The sequence below is a fragment of the Phoca vitulina genome, unplaced genomic scaffold (genome assembly GCF_004348235.1).
Source record: "Phoca vitulina isolate PV1807 unplaced genomic scaffold, GSC_HSeal_1.0 scaffold41, whole genome shotgun sequence".
Taxonomy (NCBI): domain Eukaryota; kingdom Metazoa; phylum Chordata; class Mammalia; order Carnivora; family Phocidae; genus Phoca; species Phoca vitulina.
The window spans coordinates 10,415,299-10,438,523 of NW_022589744.1; the positions used below are offsets into that span (position 1 = coordinate 10,415,299).

Here is a 23,225-nt window from a genome sequence, read left to right on the forward strand (position 1 = left end):
TTCCCGGCGCTTCCAGTGCTCTCCTACCCACCCCTCTGGTCAGTTCGAGGGTCCCTTCCTCCAGGAGGCCTGCCCCGTGCCCCCTGCCAGGCAGAATCAAACTGCTTTTCTCAGTCCCCAGGGCCTCCAAAGCAGCATCCGTTAGTTGTTTGGGCAGATAGGCTGGGCGCTCGAGGGACAGAACCGCGTCTTACTGCTCTGAGTACACGTGGTTTACACAGTGGGTGCTCAATAAATGAGAGTGAATTTAGAACTAGGGACCCAGGGGCAGACTGTTGCTCCCTGCCGTCGCCAAACTGTGAACTGACTACCCCCTGGCAGCCCTAGGAATGGCCGTGTCGCCTCTGGCGCCGGGACTGCCCTGCTCACAGCACACATTGACAATCTACAACCTGATTTGATAACAACTAACGAGAAGCCCGGGGACCTAGAGACAGCTGTGAAGAAACAGGGGCGTTTGGGGGCAGTTTGCACTTCTTCCATCTCCTTCGCCCGCGGGGCCAAGACAGAATCCCGAGCAGGAAAAGCCTGCGGGCTCCCCAGCACGACCCGCTGCAGCCCGAGGGCGCGCCCAGGGCCGGTGGTCCAGCCCGGGAGGGGCGGGGCGGGGCGGGGCGGGGCCTGCGCCGGGGCGGGGCGGGGCGCGCGTCCCGGGCCGGGTGGCGGCGGCGGCGGCGGCAGGAGCGGCGGCAGCAGCAGGCAGCAGGCGGGCGGGCTCGGGCCGAGCCATGCCGGCCGCGCGCGTGGAGTACGTCGCGCCCTGGTGGGTGGCGTGGCTGCACAGCGTCCCGCACCTGGGCTTGCGCCTGCAGCCGGTGAACAGCACATTCAACCCCCGCGATGAGAGTTACCGGGAGGTGAGTCCGCGCCGCCCGGACCCGGGCCACGGCCGGCGCCCCAAGTCCCCGCACCACCCAGTCCCCCTCCCGGCCCGCCCGCCGCGGTCCGCACGCCTCCCCGGCCCGCCTCCCACCCTTGCCCCGCAGCCTCGTCACCCCTCTCCCTTTCTCCCCCGGGACTCTTGGCTACGGCGCTCTCGTCTGGGAACCTCGTGGGCCGGGAAAGCTGGAAAGATGGGAGTTCTGCCAGCGCTGGGGAACGGGGGGGAGGGGCGCGGAGGCTGCGTGCGGGGCGTGGGGGCCCGAGCGCCGGAGGAGGGGGGTTTTTGTGCCCGTACCCGGGTAATTCCCTCGCGCGAGCTGTGGGGATGCCAAGGGCGCCTCGGGCTTTTCTTCCATCTGCGGTTCCAAGACGGGCGCTCTCTTTCCGGGTGTATGTGGCCTGGGAGAAGTTTGAGCAGAAACTGACTCGTCTCCAGAGTTCGACTCCGCAGCCCCCCTCCTCCCCAGCCCCTGCTTGCAGTTTGGGAGCCGCTGGGCACCTCTGCCTGGGCCCCTCCTGGACCGCTGCAGGGCCGGGGGAGGCGGCTGCGTGGGGGCGGGGGTGACTTCCCTCCCGTGCGCCCAAAGCCCACAGCCACATATGGAGGTCTGGGGGAAGGGACATGTCCCCGGCCAGCCCCATCTCACACCAGCTTCAGCCTCCTGCTGCGTACATACACTTCGAGGCCCTGGATTTCTGGGGTCTTGGCTTCTTGGCCGGCCACTCCCCTCATCCTTGCACTTCTGCCCTTTCCTCGCTCCGCTGGCCCTTCCCTCTGCGGGTTCTGTACTCCCCCTGGGGGAGGGGCTCCCCAGACCTCCCCACCGAGGCAGAACTAAAGGTTCTCCCAGCCTTCTGCGGTCTGGCCAAGCCTGCTCCAGCCCCTGTGGCCCAGCTGAGTCAGTTCACTGTTGGGTCAAAGATTCAGGCTGAAAAGCCCAGGACGGGGCCCATTTGTTGAGAGTTCTGCGCCAATGCTGGGACTTTGACCCCTGGTGGCCTCTGCCTGCAGAGTGTCAGGTTCTCTGGCCTGGGCCTGATCTGCCCGTGTGGGGCAGGTCAGGGCAGAGCAGGGCCTCGGCTGAGTCTCGGGAGGCTGAGGGGGAGGCTGAGCCGGGAGTCAGCTGTTTGCCTTCTCTGACCAGCCCTTGCTCCTGCAGGGCCCGAGGGATCCTGATCTGGCAGGGTGTGCAGTGCACCGGGGACAGGGAGTCTAATAATAGCCCCTAGTGTCCCTGTCGCCCTCAGGCTCCAGGCACAAGGTGCCTGCCCTTCCAGAAAGGGGAGAGAATCAGGATCCCTTCCTGCTGTCTGCGAGGCAGTTGGGTGGGTTAGCCCGGCTCCCTCCTAATCTGTGTCTGCCCCTCCCTCTCCCAGAGCTCTGCCCGTGGAAGTCAGCGTTCCCGGAGAATGCGGCCGCCTGGGGATAGCTCCAGGGAATCTTCCGCTCCCAATGAATGCATGAAAAGAGGCGGATATGATTTCTGAGACAGCTGTGTCGGTGTGTGTGTGCGCGCGCGCGCGTGCACGTGCCCGTGTTTGTTGGTGTGTCCCTAACCCTGCGCCCCAGATCTTGGGCGGGAGGGGGGGGGAGGGGGAGATCTCCAGCTGTAATTTTCTTCTTTCCACGAGAGGAAATCTAAACTGGCTGGGTCAGGAAGACCTCCAGATGGGCGAGAGGGTGGTGGTAGGGCACTCCCCCACCCACTCAGTCCCCTGGAGAGGTGGCAGCTGAGCCAGAGGGACCCACTCACAGTCCCTGCCCCTCTTCTCTTGGGGTGTAGCCCCTGGCACACTGTGTGGGGCATCAAATGACTCCAGAAGGCATCCCCTTCCCGTGGGCCACTGCTCCTGGGCAGCCCGACCATGGCTCTGGGTGTTAGTTAAGGTGGCTCCTGTTTGGGTGAGTCCCCCTGTTGTCTGACCATGGGTCTCTCCTGGAAGCTCCCTTCCTCCCAGCTGGCAGGCCAGTTAACACCATGGATGGGGCACCTTCTGCTGTCAGTCATCTGAATACTGAGCAAACTTGATTGAGGCCAAATGCTGTGCCAGACGAGGGGTCACGTGATAACCAAGGCTGCCAGGGCCTCGGCTCCAGGCTACAGCAGCTGAGTAGGTGGGGCTGGGGCTCTGCCCTCCAGCTGTCTTGGGTTGGAATCCCTGTTTTATCACTTACTGTGTGTCATGGCAGGTGTCCATACCTCTCTGAGCCCCACTTCCCTCATCTGCAAGTATTAAACGAGACATTCCATGCAATGTGCTTGGTACCTAGAGGGTCCCAGAGCTTTTGCAGTAGGACCAGTGATACAAACTAGTAGACGGGCTGGCCTTTGGGTTCAGTAATGTGTCCAAAGACAGTACTCCTCGGGCCATAGAGAGGGAAGAGATTTGCTTCTACAGACCCTGATCAGAGAACTAACTCATGCCCGAAGTGTCCAAATGAACGATAACGGCTTGTGGGGAAGTGTGTGTGTGCGTGCACCAAAGATTCAGTGGGGATGGAAAGAGGCAGGTGCAGGCCCCGAGGAAAATTCAGGAGGGACGAGCTGTGCAGGGATCTGGAAGAAAAAGGGGGTCTTAAAGACTGGAAATGACAGACGAGCAGCTCGCCTGGTGACCTGGAATATCCTGAGGAAGTTCAGCTCCCAGAACGTTCCTGAGGAAGCAGGGGTTCCCACTTACTTTCTGGACTCTTGGGGAGCAGTAGAAGCCCACCGATGGTTGACCCTTTCACCACCAGCACCCATCCCCTGCCAGTGGACTTGACGCTGCACCCCAGCTCCAGGCTGTGAGTGTGCAGAGGGGAAGCAGCCCAGACCTCTCAGCCTGAGTCTCTCACCTTTGATGGGTGATGGGTAGAGATGGAGACCCCCCCACCCCCATCAAGGAGAGAAGGAAAGGACCCAATAAGTTAAGGGGTCTAGAGCATGTGGCCAGTGACTGGCACGTCATAAATTGCCGCAAGCACTGCTTGGGGAGGAGCCCCCAGCTGGCCAGATGTCCACTGGGCGGAGTTGGGGACACAGAAAGGACCCCTGGCCCTGCATCCAGCTGTGACTCTTTCCCAGAACTGGAGTTCCCTCCTCCAGCTATGGGCACCACCCGGCTCCCCGCCATTGCAGGGAGGCCAGGCGCTGATAAACGAATGTGCTGGAAATGTCTTAGTAAGCTCCAAAACGCCGTGCAGATGTTAGCTGCCTCCATCCAAGTGCAGGAACTACACGGTGCTTCCTGTTCACGGGTCCTTCCCCAGCTTCCATAGACCAGCCATTCTTCTGGGACACGCGTGACGAGATAGACGAGATGCTTTTAACTTTTTACATTCAGACGTGTATTTTCACCTGTTAACTCTGGGTGGTTCAGCTCCTAGGCTCCCCAGAGAGTCCCGAGTGTGTGTCCTCAGGCCAGGGGAGGGGACAGGATGGGGCCACAGCCCCAGAACCACAGGGCTCCCCCCACCCCGTTCCTTGGGGGCAGGTCTCAGGAGGAAAGGCCAGGCTGGGAGCCCAGCCGAGGAGCCCAAGTTGGATGAGGAAGCCCCATTCATGCAGCCTGCACACTGAGTCATGGTCATCGGACAATCACGCTGCGCCCCCCTCCCCTACTGGGGGGCCGTGGCGGGGCTTAACCCTTCCCTCCCAAGTCGCTCCAGCTCCCCTCCCTGGGGCCTCACCCCAAGGCTGGCCCACTCTCTAGCTATCTCCTCTGGCTGCTGCCCCCTCCCACGCCTAGTGCAGAAGCCCCTCGTGGTCAGCGTCCCCAGCGTGCAAATCAGTCATGCCCACCCCAGCTTGGGTCCCAGTTTCTTGCTCTGGGTTTCTCCTTACAAAGTGGCAAACCAGAACTAATTGAAGTCACTGTGCTGAGGACAGAGGCTGGAGCCCGAGCCCTGATGTGGAGCTGTGGGCACGGTGGTGGCTCGGTGTTGGGCAGGGCGGGGAGGGGGTGGCTGCCGGGCGCTTTGGGGGCACGGCTGACGTGGGCAACTACTTTCCAGGCTCTGTCCGAGCAGGGGACTTGTGAGCAGAGCTCCCAGCTCCCTCTGGAAGGGAGGTTGGCTCTCCCCCACCCCCACCTGCCACGCACATGGGGACTTGCAGTGTTAATTAGGGACAGGAAAATAATTGCCTATTAGAGGTTGGCAGGTGACATGAGGGGGGCGGTTCTGCTAGTTGGGTTACTGCTCCTTCCTCCCTCCAGCGCCTCCTTCCTCCTCCCCTCCACTCCCCAACTTCCTCCTTTCCTTCCCTGCCCCACTCCCCCCTGCCAGGCCTGCCCCATCCTTGTCACCCAGCACCCCAGGGCAGAGACCTGGAGGTGAACTGCTAACCAAAGGGCCCTGCATTTGGGTTTCCCAGGCCTGGCCTCTCTCAGGCGGGACGTGCACCTCCTTGAGGCCCGCTGCCCAGCTGGGGAGGCCCTGCCCTCGGGACTGGGCTCACAGGGGGCCGAGGGGGCTCTGAGAGTGTGAAGTAGGGGAGTCACGACACAGACGGAGGGCGGTGGCTGGCCGTGGTTTGGGGGGACTGACATGGCACCAACCCACGTCTAGACCACTCTTGGCGGTCCTTCCTTGCCAGGTGGGGACACGTGGTAGAGTCGCGGCTTTTCCTGTTTGGGGAAAGACTGGGACTGTCCAGACCAGCTGGAAGTCAAGGGTAGCTGGGAGGAGGTCTGGATGTGAACCACTCTAGTGTATACAAAAGGTCTGTCTGGCTTTTTGTTGCTTTTTTTTTTTCCATTAGGAACAACTTACAGGGAAGTGCACTTTTTTTTTTTTTTAAGATTTTATTTATTCGAGAGAGAGAATGAGTGGGATGGAGGGGCAGAGGGAGAGGGAGAAGCAGACTCCCTCCTGAGCAGGGAGCCCGATGCGGGGCTCAGCCCCAGGACCCTGAGATCATGACTGGAGCTGAAGGCAGACGTTTAACCGACTGAGCCACCCAGGTGCCCCAGAAGGTGCACAGTTTTAAGTGTGCACCTGAATACGTGTATGAGAGAGGCCATCCTGACAGAGTATTCCTGACCCCCCAGGAGCCCCTCACACTCCTTCCCAGTCTGTCCCCTTGCAGAGGTGTTTCCTGTGCCCACCTGTCACTCACTGTAGGTGCACTTCTCTGACGGCACTACATGTCTGCCCTTTGGCGTGGCTTTCTTCCCGTGGCTGCGTGGTATTCCAGCTTCTGACCACAGCGCGTTGTATGTATCTGTTCTATTGTTGGTGGTCACTTGTCTTGTCTCTGCTCTGGGGCTGTTACCAGCGTATTGAGCTGCTGGGGACATTCATGTGCGTATCCTGGGGGGTGTGGGACACGGGCCTCCTTTCTGTAAGGTAAATGAGCAGGCATGGCTTTGCTGGCCCGTGGGGTAGGCGCGTCATGCAGTGGTCGGCAGATTGGTCAGGGGAACCCAGGGTTTTAGCAGAGGGGCCTTGAGGGTGGCCAGGACACAGCATGGCATGTCAGTCCCCTCCTCAGTCAGAGGAGGCCCTGGAGAGTGGGGCTCCGCTAAGGGAGTCTTTGAAGAAAAGCTTAAGCTGCTGGAAAAGGTTTGAGAAAGTCTGTGGACACTCATCAGCGCCCCCCAGACTTGTGGGATACCGATCTCCTGTGACCATCTCTAGACGCCCTTCTGATTCGCTAGGGCCCAGAACGAGGCTTGAGACCCTGCATTTCTAACAAGGGTCTGCATTCTAAGAGATGTCCATATTGTGCCGGGTCGGTGAACTTCACTTTGAATAGCGAGGCCCTAACACCCGTGCTCCTTGGCCTGGGGCTCCAGGGCCCTCTGGTGAGAGGGCATGGGCTGAGGGCGGGAAGGTAGCGGCTCCTTTCCACCTTCTGAGCAGGGTGGGGGTGCCTAGTGGTCCAGGCCAAGAGCCCCAGCCCGGCCAGGCCATGAGGCCATCGGGGACACTTCAGCTGGGCTGATGTGTTCGGGTCACTAGGGCATCCATGCTGCTGGTGGGGGGAGGTGAGTGGGGAGGCGAGCTCCTACAGTACCTGTGACGTGTTTGTCCCAGGTGGTGGTGAAGCCACACCATGGCACCTCCACCATCCCCACTCCCAAATGAGCCATCTCCTGACCTCTTCTGGTCTATCCCCACCAATTTGGCCATTTGTCCATGAGGCTCAGAAGCCTGCAGGTCCAGGCGACCAGAGGAGCAGGTTGAATCAGGGGTCCAAAGGCTAACTCGAGCCCTCGCAGACCTGGTGAGACAGGGCGGACCCAGCAGGTGCCTCACCACTGTGAGGCTCCCCACCCCCACCTCCCCTTCCCCCGAAAATGGCCCTAGCCTGAGGACTGCAGAGCCCCCCAGCCTCTGTTTTTCAGGGTTGTCTCCTCTGTGTGTGCGTGGTCCGACGCAGTCTGGTCTCTCGCTTAGACCGGGAGGTCCCGGCATCTACCCGACTCTGCTGGTTGCCACCACCAGCACAAGGGTTCCCTGAGACCGGCTCCCACCCCAACAGCCCAGGCTAGAGTGCTGGGGGCTCTGGACCGGGAACTACCAGGGGGACATGTGGGGAGCAGGGTGAGGCTGGCTGTCAGCTCAGGAGCCTGACTGACGGCCAGGTCCAGCCCTGGCTGGCAGCCACCAATCCTGGTGCCATCTGGTGTCCATCTGGCTGAATCGAGAGACTGGAGGGCAAGGAGGGGGTTGCCTCTGGGCCTCCTAACAGACAGCAGCTCGCTTTGCAGGACCCCAAGGTGCTCGGCCGACCTGAGACGGCACCTCCTGCCCCCTTCAGAATTTGAGGCTGGGGACGGCTCTCCCCTTCTGGCTGCAGTGAAAGGGACCCCACGGTGCATGTTCTGACTCCCCCTCCCCCACTCCTGCCCCTCCAGCACAGAACTGGCTTCTTGTGTCTCTGGAGGGACCCCAGCATCTAGAACAAGGCTCGGAGGAAGCGGGTGCACCAGGCATCCCTTCCTGGCCCTGTCCCAGGTTCCTCTCAGCTTCCAAAACATCCTGCCCAAAGCCGGTGTCCTCCAGGAGGCCACGGCCCTCGGATCCTCGTGGATGTCCCTCCCCTTGTCTGTACCCCAGCCACGCGGCTCATCACCCACAGCCCCCACTGCCGGCTGGCGGTTCCTGCCTCGTCTCTTGAACGGCTCAGAGTAGCTCATCAGGCAGGGCCTGGTCCATAACTTCACGCAGGCGTGTAAGCCACCAGCCGGGGCCCAGCCTGGAGCTGCTCCTTCTCCCTCACCTCTGCTGCCCACACTGCATCCACTATTCTCCTGCTCCTGCCCGCCCTGCCCGCGTCGAAGCGCCTTCTGCGCGCCTTCTGAGCGCCGGGCCCTGTGCGTGCAGGGCCGGGGCCTCAACCACGGGAGGAGGGAGGAGGGAGGAGGGAGGAAGGCAGAGGAGGGATGGAGGCCCCCCACAGCCCCAGTGGGAGCTCAGGGCCCCAGGACAGGGTGCTTCTCGAACTCTGCCATGGGACCAAGTGCTGACACCGGGTCTCTCCTCTTCAGTCACTGCTGTTCCTGGGGCTGGTGGCTGCCATCTGCCTGGGCCTGAACCTCATCGTCCTCGCGGCCTACGTGGTCTGCGTGTGCTGCTGCCGGCAGGACGAGGCCGTGCAGACCAAGCGGCGCGACTCCTGCTGCGTCACCTGGACGGCGGTGGTGGCCGGGCTCGTCTGCTGGTGAGTGTCCCTCTGCGCTGGGCTCAGGGGGCGGCTCCGGGGGTTCTCCGGTGCCCACAGTGGGGGAAGTCAGCTTGTGTGGGCCTGCCCATCTGGGTCTTCCTGGTGGTTAGCCCCTGGGCCATGACACCCCTTCCTCTCCCTCTGCCACCAGCACCCCCCCCACCGAACCCCAAGTGGTTCCTCTGCTGTGTGGCCACATTCTCCTGACCGAGCTCCGGGTACCGTCATGGCAGAGGCTTTCCCAGGGCAAAAGGTGTCCCTTTCCTTGCCCAGCAACAGGGGTCAGATGCACGGGGTGGTGACGGGGGTCTCCCCAGTGCCTCTGCCCCGGTGCAGTCCTGTTCAGCCTGGTGGGGGCATGCCTGGCAGCCCCGGACAGCATTCCTGGACAGAGGGGGCATCTTCTGTTTGCATCGTGGGGCCTTCCCAGCTGCTTTGCGAGGTCAGAGGAAATTCAACTGCAGTCTATATCAATTCCATTCTTCTCAAGAGATCCATAGCTCTTAGTGCCCTCCGCTGGGCCTTCTGTGCTTTGGACGGTGAATGAGGGTTCCCACCCCCATGCAAGAGCCCACATTGCCCGGGCAGTATCCACACGCTTGCTGGCTCTGTTTTTGGGAGGTGGTTGTATTGTTCTTGTTCTCATGTCTACGGAGGTTTTTCCAAAAGCCTCGGATCCAGCCTGAGATGCTCCTGGGGGTGGTCACTGTCAAAGGGTAGAGACCCTCCTTGCTAAGTGTCCCGTTGCATCCAAGATCCCACAGCGGGACTTGGCCCTCTGTCTGGGCAGCAGGATGAGAGGCAGGCAGGGCACAGCGGTGCTGGGAGTGAGGACGCCTGGGCTGTTAGCCTCACTTCGCTCCTGTGGTTTCTTCTCTGTTACAGCATGCTCACATCCTGTCCTGCCTGCAGCTTCAGGGTCACTTAAGCCAAGATAGGAAGGAGCCAGAAGCAGGGTCTCAGTGATGCCAAAGCGCTGAGCACTAGGGCTGCAGGGGGTGGGGGTGGGGGGTCATGCCACCGGGTCCTAAATCATAAACAGAAAGGAGAGAGTTGTAGCCCAAGTCAGGAGCTCAAAGACGAGTCTGACTCCCAGCAGAGAGGACCTCCCACGAAGTAGCTGGAAAAACAGCCTCCTGCCGGGGGTGGGCAGGGAGAGACGGGAGACAGCGAAGAAACCAGTGGTGCTTTCTACACAGCAAGCCCTCTCTGCATGAACTCAGATTTCTTCAAAAAATGCTGAAAATGACAGAAGAATACTTGGGAACAGTAAGAATGACTTTGGAGGGTCAGTTCCAGTAAGTAATAATTACCGGCCGTTTCAGGAAAGCTCAAAACAGAAGGAACACATGTGGCATGATTCATTCTCCAAAATTCTGCAGGCTATTTGTGCCAGGCAAGCGAGAGCCCGCGGTAAGAAGCACAGGCACTGATTCTGCCTTCTTGTGGCTCTTGGAGAGTTGGAGAATCACACATTTGTTTGATTTGAGTAATTACAAACTAAGGAGTAAGTTTGGAGGAAAGGAACAAGCGTAAAGTCGATGGCCTACTGGAGTCGGGCATTCCTGGGTGATGGGCGATTTCTGGTCTTGGAAGACCAGGTGCCCTCCTGGGCCAGCTCCGATAAATCCAGACTAGGGGAAGGCGGAAAATGAGAATACCTCCAGTCTCAAAAACAGGGCAAGGGTTGGAAAGGCTTTGGCTCGATGCTGAATCCTCAGAAAACACTAGATCATAACACAGAGAACTAGAGGAGAAGGTTATAAACACAAGGAGCAAACAAGAGGTGTTTTTCAGAGCATAATAAAAATTTTTTAAAAATAATAAAGTCACTAAGTAGAAGATCATAGAACTACAGTGCATCTCACGTGCGAGCATCTCAGCTGGACATGAGGTCCCCATGGGTGCTGTGGAGAAACACCAAATGGACAGTGGTGCACTTAAGTGGATTCAAAGCCAGTTGAACATTCTGGTTGAATGCACAGAATACATAGCGGGACACCAGAGAGTAGCCAGTGCGTGCGCATGTCTGTGTTATACACAAGAAGCATAGAAGAACCTTGTTTTAAAATAAATGCACATGCTCAGAGCACAAGGCTACAGTGGCGCGGGGTGGGGCGGGTGCTTACCTACCCTGATAGCAGGCACTCTGAGTGACTCTGTCCTGCGCTCCATGAACCACTTCCCAAGAAACACTGAGCTCGGGGCCCAAGCTCACTGTGGGAGAAGATTTCTCTAAAATCTCCTGGGGGGTTCCATCCTAGATCCTTCCTCTTGAACAAAAAAAGAAAACATGTAAGTGTGTGCACGTGTGCATTCATCTCTCCCACCCCCACCCCCGAAGTTAGTGTTCTGGGTGAAGAGTCAGGAGGCTGCTTAGTGAACCTCCAGATGCATGTCCCCCCCGCCCCCCGGCCCCAGTGGCGCGCGTCCGATGAAATACAGCGGATGATGTAGGCGAGATTCGAGATGATTTGTCCAGGCTGGAATGTTGGACGAAAACCAACTCGATGCAGTTTCACAGGGATAGATTTAAAAGTTCTGCTTTTGCTTAAAACAAAACAAAAATGAGCGCAGCGCTACAGGAAAGAGGATAGGCTGGGCTTGGCGGCAGTTCCTGTGAGGAAACCCAGGGGTGTTGTAGACCACGGGGTCAGCGGGGCGGAGAGGGGCTGCCAGGGCTTAGCCCCCAGTGCTCGGAGCTGGATGGACACCTGGCCGTGGGGGCCTCACCCGGAGTGACAGTGACCGGTTGGAGGAGAGTTTGAACCTGGTGGACAGTGATGATGGGGACCGGGGTCTGAAGGGCACATGGGAGAGCAGGAGGGAAGGGGGACAGGGAGCCACATTCTGTCGTCTGAGGGGCATCCCACAGAATTAGAGGCTTATTTTGGGATGCCCCCAAAGACAGTCAAGAACCAGGAGGTAGGCTTCAGCTCCATGGAGGAAAGAACTTTCTACCAGTATGGCAGACCACCTCATGGGTGGTGTGGGGAAGCAGGGGGAAAGGGTAGAGAATGGAGGGGGAGTCCCCAGCTCCTGGAGGTTTCAGGAGAGACCTCGGTGGTCCCCGCACCTCCCCATGACAGTCACCTGGGGAGCTGGTGAAGGTACGGGTTCCAGACCTACTGCAGCAGAATCCCAAAGGCCCAGCCAGCGGTCTTCCCCCCTTCAGAGGTGCTGGACTAGAAGACAGGAGTATTATTCCCGGCCCAAAGGAAATTAGCCAGCCAGACCAGGGACAAGGTGGCCACGAACCTTCACCCCTACCCCCTGGGTCACCTGCCAGAGCTCCCTCCCCTCCCATACCCCCAGGACAGAGCTCCTTAGTCAAAAACCCGCTTTTCCATGGATGTTTATGGCAGCTTTATGCATAATCACCAAAACTTGGAAGCAACCAAGATGCCCTTCAGTAGACGAATGGGTAAATAAACTGTGGTCCATCCAACCAGTGGACTATTATTTAGCGCTAAAAAGAAATGAGCTATTTGGCCATGAAAAGATACGGAGGAACCTCAAATGCATATCACTCAGTGAAAGACACCAGTCTGAAAAGGCTCTATACTATGATTGCAACCATCTGACATTCTGGGAAAGGCAAAACTCTGGAGGGAGTGGAAAGATCAGGGGTTGTGGGGGAGGGAGGGATGGAAAGGTTGAGCACAGATTTTTAGAGCAGCGAAACTAGCCTAGGATACTCTAATGGTGGATGGGTGCCATACATTTGCCCAAACCCACAGAATGTACCGGACCAGGAGTGATCCTCAGGGTGAACCACAGACTCTGGGTGATAATGACGTGTCCATGAAGGTGTATCAATGTACCAAATGTACCGGTGTGGTGAGGAATGGTGGGAGCGGAGGCGGCTGTTAGGGCGGCAGGGGGTGTATGGGAAATCTCTATACCTCTGCTCAACTTTGCTGTGAATCTAAAACTGCCCCAGGGGTGCCTGGGTGGCTCAGTCAGTTAAGCATCCGACTCTTCATCGCAGCTCAGGTCTTGATCTCAGGGGTGTAAGTTCAAGCCCTGCATTGGGCTCTATGCTGGGCATGGAGCCTACTTAAAATAAAAAATAAAATAAAACTGCTCTAAAAAATACCGTATTTAAAACAACAACGAGCAACTTTCTCTTCTGCGGGTCACTTCTAACTTTGTTTGGGGTCTTGCCTGTAGTGCTGCGGTGGGCGTTGGTTTCTATGGAAACAGCGAGACCAACGATGGGGTGTACCAGCTGATCTACTCCTTGGACAACGCGAACCACACCTTCTCCGGGATAGACGAACTGGTAAGGCTCACGGGCAGCAGTGGGCCGGGGTCAGCACGGCCCGTGAGGTCAGTGTGCTCAGAACAAGGGCCCCAGTCACATCCCAACCAGCTTGGCCCCGGGGTGGGGTGGGGGAGTGGACTGCCCTTGAGGTTGCAATTGGTCCTGCTGGGAGTAAACAGGCGATTTCTGCTCTTCAGGCAGGGAGGGGTGGTGAGGACAGGGCTGAGGACCAAAGGAGAAAGGCGGACTGGGTCCTGGGGGGACCTGGGAGCGGCCGTGGAATCCAGCCGTGTGGACTTGGGTGGGCTGAGCACTTCCCCGTTTGTCCAAGGGGAGCCTGAATGTGGAAAATCAGCCCCACGGTGTGTTCTGTTCACCTCACTGCTACATATGGAGTATCACGGGGTCCAGACAATGTCAAGGTGTGAAAGTCTTCAAAACCAAGTGAAACACCCTCAGGGGTGGTATGGCGAGGTGTCGTCCGGGCTCTGGCTTCTGGCTGGGGGCTCAGGGCTGAGGATTGTGCCGGCTGGCCAGAGGGACCAAGCGGTGGGGAGCGGGGTTTTCTCAAACACTGACCTTGGCCCCCAGGTGCTTGTCACCTTCGCCATCAGCAGCAGGTGTTTTTGGCCTGTTTCCAGGTAGACCCCGCGCCCACAGGAGCTGGGCTCCAATGGAAAAGGCAAAGGGCAGTTTTCAGGGAAGCTCGTCCTTGGACATCCACACTGTTCCCCGTCCCTTCTGGACCAGTTCCCCAGCCAGGGGGAGGGGGAGGGGGGGACCTCAGCAAATGGCCAGTTTGTGTCATTGGGCAGCCTCAAGCACAGAATCCAGCCCCAGCCAGAGCATTTGGACATTGCCCTGGTACTTGCTAGAAGAGGATTCTGGAAGAGGATTTGACCTCATTGCCCCTTCCTTCTCCCTAAGCTCCTCTAAGGCCTTAATCCGTCAGCAGCCCTGGGGGGGGGGGGGGGGGGGCACACCGTGAAGAGATAGCCCTGCTGCTCCTCAACACCCAGGAAGGCTGCCGATGGGGCTCTGGCCTCAGAGAGAGCCCTTCTGGGGAGCGGAAGGTCACAGGCCAGACCGGGGCCCACCTGTCCTGCAGCACTTGTCTGCTGGTACCCATCGCTGGGAGACTGAGTCATGCAGACACTGGGCGGAGGCAGCTCTGTGGGGTGAGGTGGGGGCGGCTGGGATGGGGGGCTGAGGGCAGCCTTGAGCCCGAATACAGCCTGACCAGCCCTGGAGGTATGGGGGGAACGTACCCTCTGGGCCCCCCACCCCACCTCTGCCCTCCGGGAAGGGGCTCTGACCTCTAGGCTCTGCCTCCCGCTCTCCCTCCACCCACCAGCACCAGACCCCCTAGAAGAGGAACCCAGCTCTGAAAGGAGAGAGAGTCCCCTGCCTGGGGAAGCCCCAGAGCCATGACCTGCACTTCTTACCTTGTGACCACCATAAGGAATGGCCCTTGTCTCCCCGAAGGACTAAGGAAAGAGAGAACCCCAGAGCCATCCTCATGCAAAGTTTGAGTTCTTCGTGTCCTATCCCATGAGATAGAATATACGGGGAAACAGCTAGAACAAGCCCCTAGGCTGGCCCATCCAGCACAAGGGCTGAGCACTCCAGGCCAGGTCTGGACATTCCAAAGCAAGCCCCACATCTCCAAACTCTCCCATGTTCCCAAAGGGAAGGGTTCTATGTTTCCCTGGATGTCAGCCCCTTCATTGTCTCTGCACCATTTCTGAAAGTCAAGGACAGGAGTCCCAGGGTTTTGTGATGGTCCAGCCAGCTAGGAGCTGCCTCCATCCTGATGATCACCACGGCCCGCCTCCTCTGAGTGAGCCAGGCATTTTCTGCCCGCAGAGAGGCAGGGCTCTGGGCCCTTGCTGGGACCTGTGAGGCTAGTTTGGGCCTCGGGGTGGGCACCCAACACTCTGGGTCCCAAGGGCTGCAAGGGAGGCAGCAGATTTTGGAGGGCTCCCCAGATCCCAGGGGTGAAGGCCAAATACCAGAGAAAGGATGTTCGATGAGATAATGTCGGTGAGAGTGCCTGGTAATCTACAAAGTCCCCCCAAGTGGGGGTGACTGTGACATTGTGTGCCCTTATTAGAATTACTATCATTATATATGTTCCTGTAATCACCCTGAAGGAGACAGGAGGCTTGGGCTGCTGGGGCGTGGGGAGGGCAGGACTCGGAGGACAGGTCAGAGTGAGGTGGACCTTTCAGGGTTCCCCTTCCTGGACCAGAAACCCCACACCTGCAGCCTTGCACCCTGAGGGCCCCAGTGGGTGGGGGCCGCCGCTCCAGGCTCAGGCATGCCTGGCAGGGTTCTGGATCAGCTGCACACTTTGATTTGGGGGATCAGAAAGGGTCATTTGGGAGTGCCAGGTGGGTCCTTTGTCTGGTCCACTGCCCCCCATCCACCTCCCCCCCATCAGTGAAGGGGGCCTGGGCTCTAGGGAGTGACTCACTCAGGGGACCAGGCGTACCTCTAACCCCTCAGGGTCTTAGTTTAAAAATAAGGGCCTCAGGAGCTTGGCTGACTCGGATCTGAGCTACACGTTCCAGTGGCCAGTGTGGCTCCTCTGGGCTCTCACGGGAGAGCCAGCAGTAAAGCCCGTGGGCAGCCCTTGGGTGAGGAATCTGGGGCACAGGGACGTTGCGTTCCTGTCGCAGGGTTGAAAGCTAGTGTGTTCTGGAGTAAGAACCCGAACCCAGGTGTTCTGGTCTTCGCCCTTCCCTTCAGGATCTGAGATGGGGGCCCTCCCCAAACAGGCAGAGTCTCCACCCCTTTGTCCCCTGGTATGGCTGCCCTTCTAGAAAACCTCAGTAAGTGGAGAAGCTTCCTCCCCACCTGGAGGTTTTCAGACTTGAGTGTGTATCCGAATCCCCTGGATTGCCTGATAAACACAGATCGCTGGGCCCTCCCCAGAGTTTCTTGTTCTGTAGGTCTGGGACAGGACCACACTTGGAGGACCACTCTTCTGTCCTGTGGGGACGAGAACTTCCACACCTGCTTGCTTGCCCCACTCCCACCCCAGCCTGAGTCGCTGAGCTGTCCCTCTTGTGCACAGAGCTCTTCCCCAGGGGGAGAACTCTCCCCCATCTCCGGCGCGGCCCTGTCTCTTGGGGGCTCCGTGTAAGCCTCTGAGGAACGGTGGTGGAGTGGGGAACAGGGGGCTATATGTAGGTCAGTGTTGTGGTTTTAGTGTTTGTTTGTTTGTTTCCTTTGGGAGGACGTCAGGAGGGAAAAAGAGGGCCCGGCAGAGGTTTATTGGCTTTCATTTTTTTTCAAGGAGAGATTTAAGAAATGAAGAAGTTAAAATTGTAGAGCTAGGGAAGGAGAAGTCGTCTTGCAGAAAAAGTTTACAGATCACTGTTAGCAGCCCTTTGCTCTAAAGTTCGTTGTATATAATACAGGAATATAAAAAGATCCTGATCTCAGCACTTAGTAACAGTGCCTTTTGGAGCAATGGTTATAAAGCGCTTATACATTGATCTTATTGAACTGAAAGGAGAGTTGATTGGGGTGATCGAGAATCTGCTTTTATATCTTTTTTTCTTCCGCATGAAGCTAGAAGCGGCCCAACCTAGAGTATTTCTTAGTCCTTACCCAGCTTGGAAGAACCGAGAACAAGCCGGAAAATGGAACAAGCTGCTGACATTGAGAAAACAAAGCAAAACAGAACAAAGAGAGCCATTCTCTTTTCTGGAACTGGGCGCCCGCCGAGGAGTGCAGATGTGAAAAGCCACAAAGTTGCCTTCGAGTCTCCCTAATGCACCAGCATTGGTCACAGGGAGTGTCATCTCATTGGCCTCTCGCCGGGCTGTCCGTGGGAAGCTCCTGCCCTTCGGTGGCATTTTATCTTCCTTCCAGACCCGGGGGACGATTAGCGCACACTCCTCCGCCTTCCAGCCGGTAGTACTGGTCGGTTTGACGTGACAGTTTCGACAACAGAGCCTTTCTTCCCCAGGCTGCCGACACACGGCTCCAAGCAGGCTTGGAGGGGCAAGCTTGGGGTTCCCAGGCTGCGTCCCTGGGTCCGGCGGGGACCCTGCGTCTGGGCTGTTTGGAAGCACCTTTCCAGGACCAGGCCCTCCTGGGGCTCCTTGTTGGAAAGCCAAGGACAGTCACTGCCTGCTTCCTTCCCTCTGTACCTTTGGAAAGAAAGTTGCTTCCTTCCTTCTGGAGCGCCCAGCTCCAGGCCCTTGCGGCCCAGCCGAGGGAGGGAGCCCATCCATCCACCTGGCAGGACAGCTGTGCAGAGGGGGGGGCGGCGTGAGCCCCCAGAGCAGGCACTGATCTCCTCCTGCCACACGTCCAGGCTCTTTGGAGGCAGGATCGGTCCTTCTGTGTCATTTCAAAGTGTCATTGTTCAGGCTTCACGCAGGCTCCGGACGCCGGGAGCTGTTGCTAGGTCCACAACAGAGCCTTTCTCCTGGGAGGCGTTGAGAAATCCCATTGTGGGAACAGAAAGTCAGGCGACAACAGAGGAACTTTGCCGTTAAACATTCTATCCCTCGGTCTGAAAAAGAATTTCTAATCCAAGGTGTCTCAAGTTTTAAGGAATCTTCAAGGAAGCAAAATGGATTCTCCTGTTTGTTTCCCCATCTGGGAGCCTGGGTCCTGGTTAAGACCAGATCGGGCTTGTGTCCTTCCCCCCTGCCCCCTGCCTCCCCCGGATGCTGGAGGACGTCAGGGCCTCTGTCCTCCTGCGGCTTGCAGGCCTTCCCCTCCAGAGTTAGTCAGAATATGTAGCGCCCTGGCTTCCTCCTCCCCTGGAGGCCAGATTCACAATCCCGGCCCCTCCGCAGGTATCCGGAACCACCCAGAAGATGAAGGTGGACCTCGAGCAGCACCTGGCCCGGCTCAGTGAGATCTTCGCTGCTCGGGGTGATTATATCCAGACGCTGAAGTTCGTGCAGCAGATGGCAGGGAACGTCATTGTCCAGCTCTCAGGGCTGCCCGTGTGGAGGGAGGTCACTGTAGAGCTGACCGAGCTGGCTGATCAGACTGGCTACGTGGAGTACTACAGGTAAGGGGCCAGAGGGAGGGCCGCGGGTCTGTCCCAGCCTGCATCTTAGGGCCCAGGCAGGGCCTAAATGAGCCATTCCTGAGACGGAGGAGTCTGTGTGCTGAATGGTGGGCGTGTAGAACTGCGTCCCTGTGCAGGCAGGCCCCAGAGACCCAGAAAGGGGCAAAGGCGCGGTGACGTGCCAAGATCCAGTTGGAGAGGCTGAAGCTGGCCTCCAGGGACCCCTCCAGGACCAGCATCCACCGTGGCTGGTGCTGGGGAAGATGCTAGTGGTATTCAGGGTTGGGGGGGCAGGATTCTCTCCCCTGCAGACTCAGCCACAGGGGTGCAGGGGGTCAGAGGGACGGTGGCTTATTTGCCTGCATGGAGCGTCCCCTGATGGCAACTTCGTAGCAAACCCAGAGGTGCCCCAGCTTCACTTAGGTAGAAGCCTAAGGGATGGGAGGCTGAGGGGCACCACCCCACCTTTGCCATACTCAGAAATGCAAACTCACACCTCCATAACCTCTGGGAGTCCGTGTACGTCTCCCCTGCCTCCCCATTCCCCAGACCCCATCCCAGGTGAAGGCGCTGGACAGAGGTAAGCTGACCAGGGACCGGCTGCCTCCCTCTGTGTGCAGGATCTGGTGAAGGTCGTTCTGGGGCGAGCCAAGGAAGGAGGCAGCAATCTGGGCTTTCGGGGCCTCCCGGCCAAAGGGGGACTTACACTCCTGAAGTGCAGGTCTCTCTGCCGCCAGGGCCCAGCGCCTTGCACAGAGGGAGGGGGGCCTGGGGAGGAAGGGATAAATGAGTGCTGAAGAACAAGTATCAGCTCTTTGGACCCACCCCCTCCCCCAAATGCATGGTTCCCCTTCAAGCCATTAACAAAGATCAGAGGCTTTACCCTCCCCGTTGCACAATTTACTCTGGTTTTCTGGATTCATTTCTCCTTTATGAGAAAACCCCACCCTAGGCTGACTAATAAGGACACAGAGGAAATGCTTCTGGTGGGACCCCAACTCATCCAGGGCTCTCCCTTCCTCCCGGGGAGGATAAAGCCGGACCTTGGCAAGGGAAGCGCATGAAGTCAGTCCCCAGCTCTGGCTGGCGCTCCCACCCCTCGGCTCTGCAGCCCATCCAGCCCCTGCATGGCCAGGATGTCACGGATCCAGCTTCCCACCAGATTTTTTTTTTTGCTCACGTTCAAAACTGCCTTTCTCCCCAGCAACAGAAACTCCCAACTCTGAGGACGGGCTGTGACTCGTGACCTAAAACAGTGGCATCTGATTAGTCCTGTGATCTGACGGCCGTTCATTATCTGAGTGCTCGGAAACTTGGTCCGGGGAGTCGGGGGCAGGTGGAAAGTGGGTGTCCGTGGTGGCCCTGCCTTTCTCTGTGAATGGACCTGGAGCAGGGCCGTGTACGCTTAAGGACCTCACGTGGGCATTAGACACCGACAAAAATGAAATAAGTCAGAATTTACATATCAAAGGGGACTTATTTTTAGGGTGATTTCATTAAAAATGTGAGGAAGGGTGGTGACAAAGCCTAACAGCTGTTTTAGTGTGGGTGACCAAGGTTTGCCCTCTGATCCCCCCGTCCCCAGCTCCCTTGTTCAGGCTGAGGCAGAAAAGACCTAGTCCGAGGACATTAGCACCCCCTGGCCCCTGAAAACCGGTGGTGTTCCTTCCTCCATCTGCTATTTGCCGGCTCCTTCTGTCCCCTGGGCTGTCCTGGAACAGAGAGAGCCCTCATTCCTCGAGCTAACCAGCCTTAGGGGCTCCTCTGAACAGACTCCCCATCTTTGCCTTCCAGATGATTCTAGAGCAGAGCCATTCAGCTAAGCTCATATTTTTTAGTGCTTTTATACAAGGCCCAGCTAAGTATTGGAGGCAATAAAAAGCCAAGCCTCTGTGAGAGGCTCATAAGGGGTGTGACCAAGGCACCTGCGGAGGCCGGATCCAGGAGAGCTTTGGGAGTAAGGGCCTGCACAGCTTCTGCTGGAGCCAAGTTCTTGGTTAGAAACACATCCCGGGTCATCACTGGGCTCCTGTGGGAAAACACATCCGCCTCGCAGAGCTGTTTCCAGGAACTCCTTACAACATGAGGTGTGGAGGCAGAGAAAACGCACTGAAACACGATCATGTAGAGTGAGTTAGAAGCAATCCTAACCTGATTTCCTGCTGCTGTGCACAGCAGGGAGAGACGTAATAAGAGATCTTTAGGTTTGAAACATGAAACCAGGATTCTGAGAGGTGCCTGGTGGCTGGCCGTGTCTCCTGCAGGAAGACTCAGACGGGCAAAGTCCAGAATTCCTGGGCCAAGTTGTCCTCCCAACGGCCTCTGTCTGTTTTCCAATCAGCAGAATGGGGTCCTAGCACTAGACGTTCCTGAGATCCCTTCCTGCCCTGGCTCCGATTTAGGAAAACTGGCTCCTTGGTGGACTGGGGGGGGGGGTCTTGATTAGCCCCCTTTCTTGGCACTCAGCCTCCACTCACAAAGGTGGGAAGAACCTCGTTTGGCTGCCAGGTGGCCTCAGCGTGCCCCCACCCTCTGGGAGCCTCGTACTTCCTTCCAGCACCACCCTGCTCCCACCCACACTCCAAACTCCTTCTCACCCTCATTATGGTGTTAGTGAAGCATTGCCTGCCAAAGAGGAGGGGTCCATGAGCTTATTTGGCTCTTCCATCAAGAGAAATCATAATGATCCAAAGACTTCCCTCTTCAGGGGCTTGGAGCAGTCCTGTCTGTCTGCCCCCCGCCCCGCCCCGCCCCCTGTGTCCCCCAGTCCCACACCGCAGGGCTGCTAGGCAGTGACTGCTAGGTGAGGCTGGTGCTCAGTTGTAAGGCCCCTCCTTGGGATCCCGTGTGGAAGGGAAAGGAACTCCCGGGGCTTTGCTTGGGATCAGATCAATGCCTTTGGACTTTAGGCACTCTGGATTCCTCGGCCCCTGCTTTGGAGAAGCAGGAATGTGGGGACTTTGAGATGCCTCAGCAGCATCCCTTATTATCCTTGGCACTTAGTGAGCATTTAACTTTTCACCCAGCCCTGAGAAGGTTCCAGCAGTAAAGGTTTGGAAACTGAGGCCCAAAGGAGGGAGGCAGCTTGTCAGGATCTGCCAGCTAGTATGTGACTCTGCCTTTTCCCGTCAGCGCGGCCCGGGGGTGGGGGTGGGGGGCAGAAAGACCTGAGGAGTGAGGGGTGATGTGGGCCTCCCTTGCCCCACCTGAGCTCCCTGGTGGTCTGGGAATGAGCCCCCCGCATCCAGGCACCCCGTGCCTGGCAGAAATGTTGCTGAGAGGAACCTACGTGTCCTAAGCGGTGGGTCCCAGGCAGCTGGGAGGGCGAGCTGGGAAGGCCGGGCTGAGCCTTCATCACAGAAACGGGCGTCTTAGGGGCTTTCTTAGATCCGTGGACATAAATGTCAGGCCTGATCTGATGCCAGTAAGTGTTCTCGAAGCAGCAGGACCAGGGTCCAAAGAGGTGCCTGTGGGAGGCTGCAGAGACCACGTAGACCTGCCCTGTCCAGCATGTGGCCACTAGCCACACAGGGCACTGGAATTTAAATGAATCAAAAGCAGCTAGGATGAGACACAAGTCTCCTCCATTGCACAAACCGTATCTCCATTCTCCAGAGCCACGCATGGGCCGGGCAGATGCAGTGGGCTGTGCAGAGATCTAGAACTGCAGGAAGTTCTAGCTGGCAGTGCTGGTTTAGACCCTGAGCCTGGGCGGGGGCGAGCATGACCCCTTTGTTCAGGCAGAATCGGGGGTGCAGCCCTGGGAGCCCCTGAAGAGCCCGTCCGCGGTGCACACTGGTCCTTCCTGCCCGGAGCAGGGCACAGCCTCATCTACTCCGCTCAGCTGCTGGCTCGGGGCAGCTCATCACAACAAAGGGTTAAGCAGGCCTGGGGGCTGCTGTGCAGGGTTCCCCGCTGGGCACCCGGTGTGGTGACGCCTCCCCCTCCCCTGACCGTCTCTGCCTGTCCACCCAGATGGCTTTCCTACCTCCTGCTCTTCATCCTGGACCTGGTCATCTGCCTCGTCACCTGCCTGGGACTGGCCAGGCGCTCCAGGTGTCTCTTGGTCTCGTGAGTATCCCTGCCTGCAGGCCAGACAGCCGGGCAAGCATGCGGGGTGACAGTGTCACCGTCAGAGAGATGGGGGCCTGGCCAGGCTCGGAGAGTGTGGTGGGGGCAGCGGCCTGAAGCCATCATCTGAGCCCTCCTCAGCCCCCAGCCGAGGGAGACGGCAGCCGCTGACTTACCATCTGGACACCTAGCAAGGACTGGGCCTGCCTCCGTGTGTCCCCACCGTCCCCGGGCCTGACTGCTGAGCTGCTGAAGGAATTGGCCAAGCATTAGAGGCTCCAGGGTCTCTAATCAACATCTCCTGATAGCTTGTGCCCGCACAGCTTTGTCTCTCCGGCCCAGGGACCTATGCTGCAGGCGCTGGGCTCCGTACGTCTCGCCCAGCAATCAGCAGGCTGATATTAGGGGCCACTGCAAGAGTCTCGGGCCACAGGGGGGACAGGCTGGTGGCTCGGAGGAAGGGCACTGGAGGCTGGTGGGGTGACAGCCCTCACAGGGTGCCCCCCTGCCAGCCCACGCCTGGATCCCACGGGCTATGTCTCTCTCCTAGGATGCTGTGCTGTGGCGTGCTGGGCCTGTTCCTCAGCTGGACGTCTCTGGCTGCTGACAGCGCTGCAGCAGTGGTGAGTTGGGGGTGGGCGTGGGGGGTGGTCTGACCAGGACCGTCTGTCTGGTGGCACATTGATGTGTCCTGTCCAGAGCCCCCAGGGCAGGGCCAGCTTCCGGTCTCTGTCCCTAACCTAGAAAATCAGAACTGAGAGGGCTTGGACCATCCACACCAGTCCCTTTGCCCTTCCTATAGGGACAGAGGCCCAGAAAAAGGAAGAGGCTTACCTAAGATCATGAGGTATTTAGGGGCAAAGCCAAGATAAGACGACTGATCCCTTTCCCACCCCATTGACCCATTCCCAGCCGCTGCTTGTAAGGCCAAGCTTGGATGGCCAGGTGAGGTCTCTGGGTGTGAAGAACTAACTGGGTCTGATGGGGATGGGCGGGGTCTAAACGTCAGGCTGGAGAAGCCTCGGGCTTCCGAAGCGCCCTCTTTGGCCAGCTTCCCTGGACATTGGGAATGTGGAATGTGGTGTTTAGCTTGCCTTCCGTCCCATTGCCTTGGACTCACACACACGGCCTGAAACACAGTGGTGTATGTTTCTGGATGTGGTGCCCCAGAATGTTTTTAAAACACACGCACACAAGGTGGCAGAAGCTCCCTATGTAGGTATGTTTGGTCGTCAATAGACCTAACACTCAGGCGAAGCAGTGCACAGGTCATTCATTCAGCTGACTGGCTCTGTGGCTGTCGGCTGCG

The 23,225-nt window shown here is 58.3% G+C and overlaps 1 protein-coding gene across 1 annotated transcript in view; it reads left to right on the plus strand.

The window, feature by feature from the left end:
• Positions 1-684: 684 nt before the first annotated feature.
• The window catches only part of TTYH2 (tweety family member 2), a 36,376-nt gene continuing 13,835 nt past the window's right edge, over positions 685-23,225 (plus strand). Inside the window, exons 1-6 of the mRNA XM_032429608.1 lie at positions 685-857; positions 8,362-8,534; positions 12,711-12,822; positions 17,625-17,845; positions 21,821-21,916; positions 22,467-22,539. Coding sequence (XP_032285499.1) covers positions 729-857; positions 8,362-8,534; positions 12,711-12,822; positions 17,625-17,845; positions 21,821-21,916; positions 22,467-22,539 — 804 coding nt within the window. The 5' untranslated portion in view covers positions 685-728. The remainder of the gene's footprint in view (positions 858-8,361; positions 8,535-12,710; positions 12,823-17,624; positions 17,846-21,820; positions 21,917-22,466; positions 22,540-23,225) is intronic.